This window comes from Anas acuta, chromosome 4, assembly GCF_963932015.1.
Source record: "Anas acuta chromosome 4, bAnaAcu1.1, whole genome shotgun sequence".
Lineage (NCBI taxonomy): Eukaryota > Metazoa > Chordata > Aves > Anseriformes > Anatidae > Anas > Anas acuta.
Window position 1 is genome coordinate 12,539,427 of NC_088982.1, and position 16,174 is coordinate 12,555,600.

The 16,174-nt window shown below is 35.2% G+C and overlaps 2 protein-coding genes across 21 annotated transcripts in view; both read left to right on the forward strand.

Moving 5' to 3' along the window:
• JAKMIP1 (janus kinase and microtubule interacting protein 1) overlaps positions 1 to 2,059 on the forward strand; it is a 151,278-nt gene extending 149,219 nt beyond the window's left edge. For 6 of the 7 annotated variants that reach the window (XM_068679882.1, XM_068679881.1, XM_068679887.1 and 3 more), the window contains 2 exons: positions 369 to 413; positions 1,932 to 2,059. In XM_068679882.1, coding sequence (XP_068535983.1) covers positions 369 to 413; positions 1,932 to 1,964 — 78 coding nt within the window. In that variant the 3' untranslated portion in view covers positions 1,965 to 2,059. Of the gene's footprint in view, positions 1 to 337; positions 414 to 1,931 lie in introns of all 7 variants that reach the window. The other variant, XM_068679886.1, reaches the window with a different exon arrangement.
• A 1,870-nt stretch (positions 2,060 to 3,929) lies between these two features.
• C4H4orf50 (chromosome 4 C4orf50 homolog) overlaps positions 3,930 to 16,174 on the forward strand; it is an 87,802-nt gene continuing 75,557 nt past the window's right edge. For 5 of the 14 annotated variants that reach the window (XM_068679867.1, XM_068679870.1, XM_068679869.1 and 2 more), the window contains exons 1-6: positions 4,079 to 6,485; positions 8,140 to 8,278; positions 10,287 to 10,982; positions 11,195 to 11,347; positions 14,928 to 15,042; positions 15,810 to 15,943. In XM_068679867.1, coding sequence (XP_068535968.1) covers positions 6,175 to 6,485; positions 8,140 to 8,278; positions 10,287 to 10,982; positions 11,195 to 11,347; positions 14,928 to 15,042; positions 15,810 to 15,943 — 1,548 coding nt within the window. In that variant the 5' untranslated portion in view covers positions 4,079 to 6,174. The other 9 variants (XM_068679876.1, XM_068679875.1, XM_068679877.1 and 6 more) reach the window with 6 other exon arrangements.

Below are 16,174 nucleotides of genomic sequence, written 5' to 3' on the forward strand. Positions count from 1 at the left end.
CCTCAGCTGGGTAAGTCTAGATTCAGGCAAGCTTGCACAAATGTAATTACAAGTACATGCTTGACTAAGTTACAGAGCCAAACCTGATATTTCTGAAGTTTACATAATCCACAAATGTTGCCCTCAAATACTGAATTTTGTACCCTGTACCCTCGTTTTGTACCCTCTTTTCAGAGTAAGATTGGTATACGGTATCTCTCTTTCAAATCAACTCAGTTAATATTGATGTAAGACTAACTGCTGTAAAATTATGTCATCGGGTTTCATATTACATATCTTACATCTTTTTTCTTTTCTTTTTTTTTTTTCCTCATTTTCTTTTGATCTTATTTTATAGTTTTTGTTCCTTTTTTTGTTTTTTTCACTAGCATTCATTCTGTGGCCTTGATGACACAACTGAGCCAAGACATGTGGTTGGTATTCTTTATATCGTTTTGTACCCAATTTTTAACTCCTAGATTTTGCCATGTTTTAAGAATCATCTATGTAAGACCCTAATACTCTGGGAAGGCTTTATGTGATTTTGCTTGCACATAGAGGAAGAGTCACATTTAAGATCCAAACTGGATGTCTTCAGTTAGCTTTCTAGGCTTCTGCAGAAGGTCATTCAGTTTTCAACAAGATATGATTTTGCTTTATAAGACATCGACTGCCTGAACTTCAGTGGGTTCTTCTCAATTCTGTAGAGTGGGTACATTTTAACCTAAAAGTTCAGCTATGGCTATAGGATCATACCTTTCTGTCATGCAAGAAAACTGGAATATGACTGACCTTCTTTGTGCCCATGCAATATAGTAAGGATGAGACTAAGAAATTTGTATGTGTCTCCCTTCATACACAACCATCATTCCCACTGCCCCTTCCACAGTGTGCTGACTCTTTCAGCTCAATGCAAAAGACAGTGAATTTCTTTAGCTGTAGCAATACCTATAGCTAAAGACTTAGAAAGGCTTACCTTTCACACAGAACAGGAAGGAAATACAGGTTAGAGACAAAATCAGTCCAAGCCCTCTTCCCTGGAGCAATGTAAGTGGCATGTGAGGATATCTCCACAACCTAATTGACAGAAGATTAAGATACGATTTAAAACTATAGAAGATTTATGTAGTGTTTTGTTTTGTTTTTTAAACTGAAAATATGCAATATTTTTACTGTTGCATGTTTTCAATTCTTTTTCTTCACTAAAATCAATTTTGAATTACATTCATGGAAACTGCTTCTGGTAAGACTGTGGTCAATTCAATCAACACATTTATAAGCTGCTGTCAAGTACTATACGATGAAGCATGATGACAACAGTCAATCCAAAAAAAAACTATTATATTTACCTTATATTAAGCCTGAAACTTTCTGCCCAGACTACAAGTATTTTTAAAAATCAGTCCTGTATTATGGACTCTTTTACAAGTTTATACAGCTCCTGGTAAGCCCTGATATTCAGTTCCTCTTGGGAACTGGCTCAGGTCTTCCGTTACTAGCATTTCTGCATAGGTTTTATGTTTTGAAATGAAACAATGGTAGATGCTGGTGGGTATAATATAATGAAAGTATTACTGACTTGCTACAAGTGCAGTAGCTTTCTTTTGATTATTAGATGGGTTGAAAATTAGGTGAATTTCAGATATATTTTTTACAGTTATTTAACCCTTCATTTTTATTTTTCCTTTCTTTTGTAAAAATATAAAAATAAAAATAAACAACATAAAAATTTTAAAAAGAGCACATGATTATAAAGATGTGTTTGAAGAAAGGGGATGGTTGCTTTTGTTCTACTGATGGTAGTTTTGGTTCTAGTTGTTTTGAAGCTAACATCAAAATTTTAGGAAGAGATTGTGATGGGATGAACGCCAACACTTATTCCTAAATTAATTTTGTCTATCTAAAGCTGAGAAGAATATTTTTGTTTCTTTTTGTTTTGTTTTATTATACAGGCTATTAAAAGAACCTATGGAGTGAACAGCTGAGTCCACGTGCAAAAATATAGAAAATTTTTATTGATCAGCTTTAAATTGGTGCATTTTTTTCATAAAACTGTTTGCATAATACTTGAAGCTGCAAAATATTTGAATTTAAAATTAGAGATTTTTTAAAGATATAGCTTCAAGCTGGAATGATTTAATAATCAAATAGGGACCAGCACATCATAAACACTGAAAAAAGTCTAAACAGAATTTACATTCATACACCAATCAAACACTGGAAAAAAATACAAGTGCAATTACTGGCTGCTATGTGAACTGTTATCTACCAAATGGTTTTCTTACAGTACTGAGATCTTTGTCTCCATTCTGCATGCTTTCAGCCAATGTTGTTTTCATTTCACCCAGCAAACACAAAATCTCCTTTTTAATATCTATATAAAAAGCTAAGTGTTTGACAATGAGTTCTCTATAGTAAATAGCTGACAGAATAAAAAACAAAAGACAAAAAACAAAACCAAAAACTATTGTAAGTTGGAAACAAATAGAGATTTAGAGCCCCACACTGACAAAATTAATATTAATTTCAAAAGTTGGAAATCCACAGATGGAGAAGAGATGGGTTTTAAAGAAAAGGCAAAATAAAAGACTGAACTAAGAAATCTTTGAAGTGGGTAAGTGCTGCATGGGAGAAGTGAAGTTTTTCAATGTTTCTTGAAAATTAAGGCAATAACTTGTAAAAATAGCCCTGGGAGAATAGAAGATTCTGAGATGGACTGTGAAGTCAGGAAAACAGAACAAATAATACTCTGTGTTCAGTTATCTTGTCAAGAAGAAAAATGGGCTTGAAGAAATTGATGTGTAGATGAATATGATAAGCACAGAAGTATTTGGAAAAAAATATTTTGAAAAGATGGTATCCTCATGAAAGAAAGTTGATGTTTGCCATCAGGAAGTAAAAATAGCACAACCTCAACCAGTGAAGTTGAATTTACACAGTCAAGGACATTGACTACATGAACTGCAAGAAAATTTTTAGGTGAAGCACAGACTGAAAAAAAATGGAAGTTGAAAAGAGTTGTTTAAGGTGGAGAATGCTTAGAAAAAAAAAAGAAAAAAACAAAAAAACAAAAGGTTAGCCTTTTCTTTCAAAAAGAGCAAAACAAATTGTTGTTTCGGAGCTGGAAAGACAATATGGAGAAAGAGGTAATTTTAATTATTTCTGGAATGTAGAGGCAAGCTGACAATATTAAAAGCACAATATTTTAAGTTTCTCCTCCTAAGCATTTTCTTGAAAATCATCTCTGTGTTAAAAGGGCTATGTGCAAAACTACAGAGAGACAAGTCTGCTCCCATGGATGCACTGAACTCCAACACAAATGTAGAGTGGAATGATGGTTATGATAATATATCAGATAAAGTGGAAATTATGATTGAAAAAAAAATAATACGAGGCAAAGAACAATCAAGACAGCACAAAGAAAGCTAGGGAACAGATGTATCATAGCAACTGCATATCTCACTGTTGGAGGTGCAGGAAGCAGCCTCAAAAGAAGCCAGTTGTCTCAGATAATATTTCAGGCTCTGAAGTAAGATCAGAGATGTAGTCTTCATGAAGAATCACCAGACAAGGTCATTCATCTGCTGAAGGAGCTGAGGCACTCAACAAGATTAATTCAGTCAGATGCAGAAAACTGCAGTTCATGTGAGGATCTGAATAATTCTGTTTCCTGACACAAAGCACAATTTAAGTTAGAAATGATCAAGCTGGTCACAAGGATCATGCAAAAGTTTGGAAACTCTATGCCCAGAAGAATGTGTTGCGTGCAATGTTTTTTTCAAAAAGAAACAAGCATTTAAAGAATGTGTTAAAGCTTTTAGCAGTGTGATGACAGAATGTGGAAAAATGAGGTCTTCACTGCAAAAGGACAAATTTTGTCATAACTCTGAAAAGAAGGACCATAACCAGAGATAGTCTGAGCTTTGGATAACAGAACCAGGTACCAGTGATGGAACAGAAATTGGAAAGTAAGATTAGATTTCCTTGGTGAAGAAACACTTTCTTCTACTAAATGTTTGCTCATCACTGCGTTGGAAATTGAACCAGAAGCATAAACGTGGGATGGTCATTCAGCATGTGGCTGCAATGGTAAGTGCTCAGCAAAGACAGGAGATGGTCTTGTTACAAAGCGGAAAAGGTATGAGCAGTTTTTATTATCTTCTATTCATTCCATTATATTGTAATTCAGATATGACAGTTTTCTCAAAGAAACTGGCTGATTTGGGTGAAATTTTCCATGACATCCACGATGTTTTTATTCTGTCCTGAGCTAGCAGGAATGTAGTTTTGAAAAACTGAATGCAGTATTCCAGTCTTGCTATCCATTGCATGTTGCTATCTCCTATAAACCTGATAACAGGTATTATGTACTAACTGGTTATATTCAGTCTAAGGTATAATGTACTACCTGATTGTATTCAGTCTGTGGAAGATGCTGCGTCAGATTATTACTTCCTGTGACACAAATTTTAAATAATCTCTCCCAGCTGTATAAGCAAAGAAGGGAACAGTGAGTTTCTGATTTCTGAGATCAACTGTAACAGCTTTGCTGGTCTTATGTTGAAGTACTCAGTACTTTTCAGGATGAAGCATGAGAAGCATAGAAACCTCACGGACCATAGGGAATGAAAAGACTTGAGAAGTTGTTCTATTAACTTTTGTGATATTTATATCAATGACTAAAAGTCCACTTATAAACAAGAACATACAGTAGAAATATGTGAGTATAAATCAGTGTAATGATTTTAAGTGCTAGTTTATTTCCTGCCTAGTCTTTCCTCTCTTTTTTTTTATCTGGTGGCTACTTTGTGCAAAATGTCCCACTGAGAGTTTTTCCTGTTCCAGTTTATGAGTCATATACTAGGCTGGGACACAGTTGAAAATCACACTAATTTAGCTTGCACTGTAAATTGTTAATGTGCAGAGTAATAATGTCCACTATTACTACATATATTTATTTTGTACATATATTTTGTACATACATGTATATTTATTTAGTACACAGGGGTGCTTATTGTCTGGGAGCATGCTGCCTATTCAAATTCACTTTACAAATAATACATACAGAGAAAATATTAGTGTCTCAAGGAGTTCAAAATCAAAGATTCTGTTCCCTTTGGCAAATTATACAGGCCAGGTTAAAAAACATGAATATGCTTACAGGTCTTGGGAAACCAAGGAGGGACTTGGGCTGGTAAGTCTAGAGAAGCTCTTCATAAGTGTTTTAGTTTTATTTTCCATGTACATGGATTTGTGCTCTGTTTGCCTTTCCACACCTCTAGTTTTTAATGTCATGGCTTCTCAAGGGATCGAGGAGTGGCTGAATATTTTCAGGTCTAGGCGGTGGGCCTCGCATAGCTGATATAAAGCCAAAGAGTGGTACAATAGGCCAAAATACATTACATTTTATGTAATTCACCATGGGTGCAAATAACATCTGTCAAAACGTGGGGCACTAAGAGAACTGTTTGTTTATTCTTTTTGCACTGATTTGATGTTATTTTTTCCTCTTCAGTGGCAAAATAATGTTACTTTTTTTTTTTTTTTTCTTGGTGCTGCAGATCCAGCATTTGTTTAGACAACAATACAAAATAAAAAACAAACAAGCAAAAGCAAGAAAATGTAATTGCATTATTTTGTGATAAAGAGGTCCAGTCTTGGTGGCTGAATTCCAATTATAGGTCCAATTCCAAACCTATATAAATCTAGAGAAAGCAAAGGCATTTCAGCTGTCAATTATTTGCCTGTTTTTTTTAATGAAGACAGTGTATATAAATGAAAGTGAACTACGGGCTGAGGAACTATTGCTGAAATAGGTAAAGGAAAAGAAAAACATCTTGACTTTGAAACCCCAAGTTTGAAAGTCCCTCTTAGTCATAAATCTTTTGTCTTAAAATAATAAAAATATCATATGTTTATCAAAAATAAGATCTTTTATGATAAATGTACTCAGTTTTATCAACTTTTATATTTAGTATAAAATTATTCCCTTTTAAAAAGTTTGATACCTAATTCCTTCATGAATTAGTCTAATTATATCTTTTATAATGATCTCATATTGTAAACTGAAACTCCTTTGAGTTTCACATGCTGAATTACTTTGAGGCTAATGAAATTAAACTCTCTCATAAATAATAAATGTTTTCAGAACTGAGGACTGTTCATCTGACCATCAGAGAAGCTTAGACTCACTGCATGCTTAGACTGCAATACATTGAGAATTTAATTTTTTTCATCATGGATCCTTTATCTGGGAGAGAACGAGAATTCTGTTACTGTATTAAAATGCTTAGTGATGAAGGTTACGATACTCTGAATTTTAATGTTAAAATTGATACTTCCTGTATTTCCCAGGAATTAGAAGATACAAGCAAATCTGATGAACAAGCAAACAGTGCTGAACAAGAAAATTTGAACCTCAGAATGAAAAAGCTGGAGAAATCGGAGCAAGAACTGAAAGGTGTTTTACAAGACTACATGGATTCAGATTCCATGCTAAGAAATAGGTAAATACATTTCTTTCTTTGCATTTGAAATTAATGTTACGTGACAAATCTACACTTCATTTTGCTTCATGTAGTGGATGTCAAATGGTTCATGCAAAACTAGTGAAAAGAAAGACTATCCATTTTTAGGGGTCTAATAAAATGAATTTATAAGTGTTTTGTGTAGCTGTCAGAATAGAAATTCAATATTCAAATTTTTTACATCAGATTTATAGCATGATCTAGAATCTACTAGCACATAACCAGAGAGCTTTCTCAGGATATTTCATCCTTAAATGTTAATAAAGTGTAAATTCTCCTTGCAGAATATATCACTTTTCTTTTAAGAGTCAATTTTGGAATAGGAAGATGTAATTATGTTTAAATTTGAAGTTTTGTTCTGCATAGAAGAAATTCTTTGTTTCAAAAAGAAGCATGGAGACATGTATGTTAATGCTAATCATTAGTGTAGCTAAAGATGTCATTAAGCATTAATTATGTAGTTGACTGGAATAATAAAATTGAGTTTTTGATGCCTGGCAATTGCAGGCCAGGCATCAAAATAAATTCTCTAAACAAAGCTAGAGAATTTAAAGGATGGAAAATTTAAATGGCATTTAAAATGACTACTTGTATAATTTCTGAATTGCTTTTTTTCATCAAGAAATTTGGCCAGAAATGTTTTAATAATGTGCTTTTTGTCAAAAAAAAAAAAAAGACTATTTATTTATTTATTCATTTATTTTGAATAAAAGCTTTCATGGAAATAGGCCTATTTTAACAAAGATTTTTGGGAAGAGGGGAGATGGGAAGAACTGTATTTAAAATCAAAACAGAGAAAGTATGAGAAAACAGTTCAAGGAGAGTAGATGACCAAGAGAAACCTGCCTGGGTTATAGGAAGCCTGTTTTCATGTATCTTGGGTATCCTGTAGAAAGAAAAGCAATTCTGTGCCACAGGTTCTTGTGGCTGAAGCACAAATAGACAAGGCAAGGAATGATGTGGAAGGCAGAACTGATGAAAAATACACAGAAGCAGAGTCAGTAACTCCCTAGTTAGGGCAGAGTTTTGGGCTGATGTGGCCAAGTTTTCTATGGTACCTGTGTTGGAATAGACTGTGTTAGTGCCAGTGATGGGGAAGAACCTCATCAGGGTCACTTTGATAAATGAGTACTTATTTAATGGTACTTATTTAATGATGTGTTTTCTATCTTTATCCTGTTATGTTAATATGATGGAACGCATTCTCTGTTGTCATAACCTTTGAGTTTGCTAAACATGAGCCTGGCAAAATCCTGTGACTGGATACATGTACAGACCAGAGTTGTGGTTATCCTTAACAACTTACCATTGTTATTTCATATGACATGCCAAGCTTCAGTGAACTTTGATCTTGTAAATGTGTTTGCTTATGGTTTTCATATTAAACGAGCAGAGAGAGAATGAACATAGATGCTGTCTTTAACAGCTTTGAGAGTCGCCAGTGAAATGTGCAAACCCCAAGACTCTTACTGATAATGAAGTTTTTATTAGTAGTAATCAAATATGTGTTACTATTTTTATTGTTGGGAGAAAAAAATGAAAAAATAAAGATAAATAGATGCATTGCCGATAACATCTGGAATTATACTGTTCAGTATTTACTCAGCAAAGATCTTCATTCTCAATATCACAGGATGAAAGAGCTGGAGCTGTCACACAAAACCCTTCTTGTGATGATTGATCAGCTAAATGTGAAGGTGAACCAGGTTGAAAATGCAAATGTGCGTGTTAAAGGGAAAGTGCGAGTCATTTGGGAGGAGCTGATGAACTTGGTAAGGAGGATATTGTTTCAAATGACCTAGTTTAGCTCCTCTGTATGGTAATAATTTATAAGTCAATCTCATCTCCAGTGACCTGTCTTTTTTTAGGCAATATATCATCTCAGCCTTGCTCTTTTTATATAACCTGAGTAATTAGAAGAACTTTTTTTGTTTGTGCCTCACTTTGTGCTTCTCTAATGTTTATGACAGCACTGACATTGTTTTCATTTGAGCCCTTAATCTTTGGGATATATGCTCTCACTTCCTTCTTTCTCCCCAAAACCCAATCAACCTATTCCTTCTCCATAAGTCAGACTTACCTTTCTGGCGCCGTAGTGAACAATTTTTTTCACATACCCCCGTCCCCCCTCCATGTGATACAACAGCACAACACAACCATGACAACTTGGTTCCTGTACAAAACGCAGCTGCTCAGCCTGTCATCTGATTCTTGAATTGCTCACATACTCAAGCTGGGCCTCGTCTGCTGTTGCAACCACTTCCATCTTCCTGCTAGGCTTTGGGTCCATGTAGCCTCTTCCAGCTTTCCCAGGTTGATCTGTGCCTTTTTCCCTGTAATGTGCAGTCATGTGGGTCACATGGATGGGTCTGCAGATCCCATCCAATGTGAGCCTTTCTCTGCAGGGCGCATGGTGCAAGCTCATTGCAAGGCACCTCCTACTGCTGATTTCCTTCCCTTGCAACTGCCTCTCCCCCACATTTTGAAATTATCAGCTCTTCAGTGGAAAACCCTCAGTTCTCTTGAGCATTCATATATGCATAGGAATAAATATTTTTGTATCAGGAGGCTCGGCTGTTGTCTGATAACACATACAACAGACTTTTTTCCCCTAGTTTGCACAGCTCATTGGATGGATCCATTAAAATGGAGAAGGAATGGAGAGAATGGAAAATGTTCTTCTGGAACAGTCTACAGTGAAACAATGTCTTTTAATTCAGTTTATCATAAGATACACTTCCACTTTATCAGCATTTTAAGTCAAGGTGGAATAATCTGACAGGACACTAGCACTATGTGGTACAACTCATGAGTATGAGCAGTAGTCTTTGCTTTTTTGATTAAAAGTGAAATGTACATCTCAAGATTCAGGAAGCTTGTATTTTTATATCTTCCCATCAGCAGTTAAACAAACAGAAATAAGAACCACACCTACTTCACTTTGTATAGCATTTCAGCCTGGTGTTCCTCCTCTCTTGTCCTTGCTGGTGAACACTTCTGATGGGAACATACCAGAAATCAAAAAGACTGACCAAAGAAAGTGCTTGAAGAAATACAGCAATGTCTCTGTCCTTCAGTCTTACTTAAAAGTTGCCACAATTGGCACTATGATACTGGTGGCTGTTTCTCTGCTCAAAACAAGGGCAGCAAGTGAATCATGAAAGCCTTTTCTGCCTCTGCCTTTCGTTAACTTCTTTCACCTCTATATGTTCAAGCACACTTTGGTGCAAACAAAAATACTAAAGTCTTTCTCAAAAAGATTCTAAAGTCATCTGTTCTTTTCTCCTTTTACCATGGGCTCATAAAAGGAGCTGACAGATGACAGGTATGGGGAAGGGCAAAGGGCAAAAAAAAACTTGGTCTCTTAAAAGTGCATCTTCTGTTTTCTTCAAAAGAACCGTGGCTTCTCTGTCTGTAACACCTCAGTACTGCATCAGTGTCAGTGTCAATGATGTATTGTATAGTTCAGAGCTGGTTGTATGAATTTCAGTCCAAGGTTTCTTTTTATTTAAATATGCATTATAAAACATGCAAAGGAATGTGAAACTTCCTGTATTTTTTGCTTTGTTTTTCCTTCTGAGATATTTCAGTGAAATGATAAAACAGCTCAGTTTGCTCTGAATGCAGGATTTTACTGGCTTTTGAATATTTCTAGTTTTCTGAGTTTACAGAAAAAAAAAAAAAAGCAGAATTAAAATTAAGAAAAAAAATAAGAAAAATGGTAAGAGAAGAAGAGATCTGGTATTGAGATGTTAACCATACAAATCACTGAAATTGTAGGTTGAAAACCAAGAAAAGTCAGAGAAAAAGCAAAAGGAAAAATTACATTGGCTTCAGGAGCAGCTGAAGACAAAAGAAGATGAAGTAAAAAGCCAGTCAGAATATTTTGAGCATTATAAGCAAAAGCAGAAGCGGCAAACAACAATACAGAGAGAAAGGGAATGTTACCTGCGGGGAGAGGTGTCCAGGCTGGAAAAGCAAGTGTTAGATCTCAATGCCCATATTGCTTGTTTGACATCTGAGTTAGAAGAGGGAATGGCACAGTGTCTCCAACAGAAGGTGGAATCAGCATCCACTGGGACTCAGGGCTATAAACTTTCTGAAATGGAAGTAATGGAATTGAAAACTTGCATTGAAAACATGGAGCATGTCATGAAAAGCCATGTTGAGTCTTTTCAGCAAAATCTAAAGTTCTTAAAGAAAAAAGGGGAGGACAACAGAAGAGAAAAGGCAGACCTGCTGACTGAACTCCAGTGCTCCCAGGACACTGAAGATTTTCTCAGGAGAAAATTGGAAGAATCTTGCAAATATGTTTATAATCTGAAATTGTCTGAAATCAAACTACAGAAACAAGTGGAAGACCTTTTAGATGAAAACAGGATTTTAAAAGATCGAAGTCAGGTGAAGTTAAAAAAGAAGGAAGAAAAGGACTCACAATTTATGAGATTGGAAAATGGAGACAGTAGTGCTGACCTGGTAAGTAAATGTAAGGTGAAGTATAACAAACTTTTATCTTTGTATCGCCTCAGATTATACTTGTCATTAGGTGTACAAAGGAGATGCAAAACAGGCTTTTTCCTTCCTGAATTTCTTTCCTTTATTTCTGTTGATGTATTAGAACTTCAGTGTCTAATTCACACTGACTGGAATCAGTAGCTGGAGTTTCATTGTATCACTGCTTTTACTAGGTGGACATTGAGGGCACTTCACAAATCTTGTTTCCTCACATTTTAAAGCGATGTGCCCAAGGCAAAATCTCTCAGTTGGCACCTGAAAGAAAGCCCGGGAGAACTTCTAAGACTCGTGGACACCATTCAGAGGAAGAGTACACATATGGTTGGGTGAGTTTTTGCATCTTATTCATGCCCGGATGCTGAAATAAAAAAGCATAACTGAAAATAAATCTTGGCTATGAGATCTGGATAATGGAAAACAAGGGAAGATGGATACCGTATTCATGGCTGGGAGTGAGTTGAGATATTTGATGGTTTGAAGCTCCACATCATTGTGTTGTGCTCTGAATACACTGAATAGGTTTTCTTTGCTTCACTCAGTTCACGCCAGCATTGCATGGGAAAGCTCTGCATTTACTGTAATATGGCATTCAGCCTCTGCCAATTCATTTTGCTGACAAAGAATAATTCTTTTAATGCAGAGAACTCAAGAAAGGTTTTATTCTTTATGCACTCAGTTAGAGGGTATTTTTAGTCTGATGATTTGTTAAGTAAAGTCAAATAAGTTAAGCCTCATGCTCAGCTATCCCATTCAGATATCCCTATATCCCTATATGACCTGATATCCCTAGAACTATCCCAATTTTAACTGCAATTAACTGAGAGGTAATGGGCATGAATAAAATCCCCTTAGTGTAGGAGGACAATCACACTGAATAATTCCAGGACTGGGAGAAAGTAGAGAGGATCCTTTGTGCATGTATGCCTAGAAGAAATCAAGAAGATTTTAATCTGGTACTTGAACATATCTTAACAGAAGTAGTGATTTGGTACCATTTCTGGTTTTATAATCCCAAAGAAATGAGTTCCAGGAGCTTTTATTTATTTTTATTTTATTTTATTTTATTTTATTTTATTTTATTTTATTTTATTTTATTTTATTTTATTTTATTTTATTTTATTTTATTTTATTTTATTTTATTTTATTTTGTTTTGTTTTGTTTTGTTTTGTTTTGTTTTGTTTTGTTTTGTTTTATTTTATTTTATTTTATTATTTTTTTTTTATTTTTTTTTTTGTGTGTGTATGTATGTGTGTACCAGAAAATGGTTGGTAAGATTCTTCCACAGAGCATAGATGACCTCTACTTAGCTGCTCTGATTTGGCAGAAGGACTCACTGCTGTTGCTCATTTTTATACATCACCTGAGCCAAGCTTAAGATATTTTTAGAGAGACTTGGAGTGGGTCATACACAGGTACAACAAACTAGTGCACTGTGAGGAGGCTGCCCAACTAAAATCAGGCAGGTTGAGGGCTTTCAGAGCCAGATAAAAGTAGTGGAGAATTTCTTTGTTTGAGAATATTCAGAAAGGGAGAAAGTAAATGTTGAGTTATGTGAAGGTGTGAGAACAGGGTATATCAGCTGACTAATGGCCTGAGACTAATCCAGAAAGTCTTCAAGAAATAGAACCAAATCTCATTTATTCTATGTCGTACCATGGTAAAAAGTTATTTTTTCCTCCTACACAAAGTTTACTAATCTTTTATTTTCCAACTATTCATTTATAGCTATGTTGTCTTATGAGTTTACCAAGTTTATACCTTTGGTATAAATGAACATGCCATAATACATGCTAAGTACTTTGTTCTGATGCACAGTTGATTGTGTTCCTTAAATCCTGTACATAGCACCAGCGGCATCAAACCTTGTGTAGTCTGCATTACTGGTTGTATTTTCCTCCTTTTTTTTGAACTGCTCTGAATTCACATGGATTCTTCCTGTAGAAAATAGTGTCTTGAAATAGTAGGAAATACATTTCAGTATCTATGATAAAAGGAGGAGGGAGACCTCTGGTGTTGTATTGTAAAACTGAAGAGGGCTATTTCCCCTCAACTCATCTTTTAGTATCACCTATTAAAAAAAGAATTTCCTAATCTCATTACATTGGTCTTGGAGTATTCAAACCAAAAGAGTTACAAGAGAAATCCTATTTAAGCTCTTCATACTTTATCACCAGGAATACAGATGAGGAGTTGTATGCAATACAAGAAAGATTTTCATGCTGTTGCTTTTCTGGAAAGCTGCTGGTATATAATTTTTCACTGAAAGAGCAAATAGGATCATTTGTCTATTCCTCAGCCAGGAAAAAAGTAGTTTGTGAAGGCAGGCTTAGCAGACCTGTGTGAAATACACACAGTATGAGATTCCTCACTCAATGTTTTGTCATTCAAATTGCCAAGCACATCAATTATTCTTGAAAACTAGGTGAAATTAATCGTATGGAGGGGTGTAGTCAGATAAATCTCATTAGAAATGTGACTTTCCAGAATTGGTATTAGGATCTTGCCTTCAGTGTCTTGATTACAGCTTATGCCTGAATGAAAAATGCACAGAAAAGCAGCTTATACCATGTACCTCTGTCTTTATTTATCAGGCAATTTCTAGATGTAAATATCAGGGGGTCACTCAAAGTTTTAATGAAGGAAAGTTAAGAAACACCAAGTGATGCACCTTTCTACAGCTTTCATGTGACATTCAAAGCATGGGTTTCATGCTGTGATGTTCCTGGCATTCAAGCATTGTATCTTTTACACCTTCTTGTATAACCATCTTTTGATGGAACCCACAAAGGGTTCCCTCCAAAATAACGAAAAGATATCCGGGACAAAATAGAGGCAAACTTGCAGGTAAAGAATGAGTGTGTTTCAAGGAACTAACATTAGTTTCAGTATTACTGAGAAAAAGAAGAAATCTTGGAAATATTGTGGTTTCCAGTTAAATCATGCCACCCAATCAAGGTATCATAACTGGGCATGAATATGGATGAATATAATGCAGAATATGGCTTGGGTTGAAATCAAAATCATTCTCACACAAAATTATTCTGGTAATAGTGTGGAAAATCAAGTGGCCTTTGCAGACGCTAAAGGCAGACTTTGAAGTCACTGCCTTTTCCATCTGTATGTAACTGTAAAGCTGCAGCTCAACCCAGAGGGGATGAGATTTTTTCCTGCTGGCATCTGATATGTGGGAAGACAGAAGTGACTGTGTTGGCTTAGTTTCTGTGCTGTAGTTGTTCTGGCTACAGCCTCAATTATGTCTTTTGTTGAAAAATCAAACCTGATTATTCTGTTCACTAAAAATGAGCAGGGTAGATGTGAAATGATCTGCAGTGTATCAAACATTAAGGGTATCTGCTTTGCACCAGAAATTGTCCCAGTATATAAATTCAATCAGAGAATGAAGATAGATGAGCAGGATATGAAATCTATAATTACAGTATTAACTGTAAAGAAAAATTTGATCTGAACAATTATTCTACTTTTTGTAAAGAACTCTTCCAGTCTATGAGCAATTGTCTTTGTATCCTGCAGTATGCTGGGCAACAAACTATTAGTCTAATTTCCTCTTTGATTAGACTTTCTTTTCTTTATTCATGGACTTATCAGTTAGACTCTGCTCTGCTAGTGGTCCATCTGTGTGCCAACATATTACATGCTTATTACCCAGATTTCTTCCTTACGTAGTTGTAGTGTATGAAAGAGTGAAGTCTAGCAATCATGACATTTACTGGAAAATGTTGGAATGAGAAAACTGGATGAACTAGCAGCAATTATATATATAATTAAATAATGGGTCTTTTGAATGTAAATGCTAATAGGAAAGGAAATCTTTATGTCTATTTCTCATATAAGAAACACTGTTTTTATGGTCTGCTTTTTATTTGTCTCCTCCTTTTCCCATTAAGAATGACGACCTAGTCCAGGATGATGTTCAAAATCTGAAATGGGGAGTAGTATCAGATACACTGAAAAGCAGAGCTACACAAACTCCAGTTGTACTGCTACATGCCAAAGAGTACGGTATGAAAACAAAATGTAATTTTTGATTACATTTCTGTGCAGCAAAAGTGTAGGTGACTTCATTCATGTGGCATGCATGATTTAGAAGGTAAAAGACCTTCTAAAAACCTCCTAATCTGCAAACTATATCTTGAGAAGGTGAGGGAATGACTATTCACAGCAATGATGCTAGCATTTAGATATGAGCTTTCCCAAGAAATCCTGGAACTGCCAGAGGCTATAGAGCTGTGGATTTAGGGGACATTTCCCATGTCTAGATGGAAGTATAGTGTTTGGGAATGCCATGTAGATTTCAGATTTGTTTTTTTAGACCAAACATTACATGAAAACTCTGACTTTGGAAGGCTAATTCTTCTAACAGAAATTAATGGGAATTTTATGGCAAATTTCAGTTTATGCAAATACAGACCTGCAAAGAATATTTTAGCCCTTAGGTTTAACCTCTAAGTTTAACCTACAAGTTTTCCTCCACTCACTATAATGAGATATATTTTTCCTTTTTAGATGCTTTCAGAACTGTGGGGAACAGCCTCCCAAATATTTCTAAATTTAGAGCTTAATATTTATGTTTTCTTATGAAATATGTTTTCTTGATTAATGTCATGCTTATCTCCACATCATAGTTGATATGCACTTTTTCTAGAACAGGTAGTCTTGGGTGTACTCTGACTAAAATGCTTTCTGTTCAAAGTATCTGGTCAGAAGTTTTGGGGTTTGTTTTTCATCTGTGAGTGGCATCACACTTACCCAGTGCTTTACTGTAACAGAAACGCCAGGATGTAGCTTTGATGGGCTAAAGCAGATAGAGAAGATACGGGAAGAAATTCTACCAGTTTTGGAACAAAATTCTGGACCCTTTGCAAACATTACTGAAGAACTTGGCTTATCTGAGATCAAACTGGTAAGAAGAAAAGTTCCTGCTATTCTTGTTATCTTTGTGAGCACAGTGAATCTGTGAATTTTGAGATAAAAAGAAGAGTTGGTGTATTTAAAGTTGGATATCAAAGTATCCTGAAATCATCTCTACTAAAGATGTTATTCAAGATGGGTAAAGGTGTGCACTAAGAAAATGATTTGTACCTTCTTATTTGTACCATTATTCTATTTTAAATATTGAGATTGTTTGAAAACT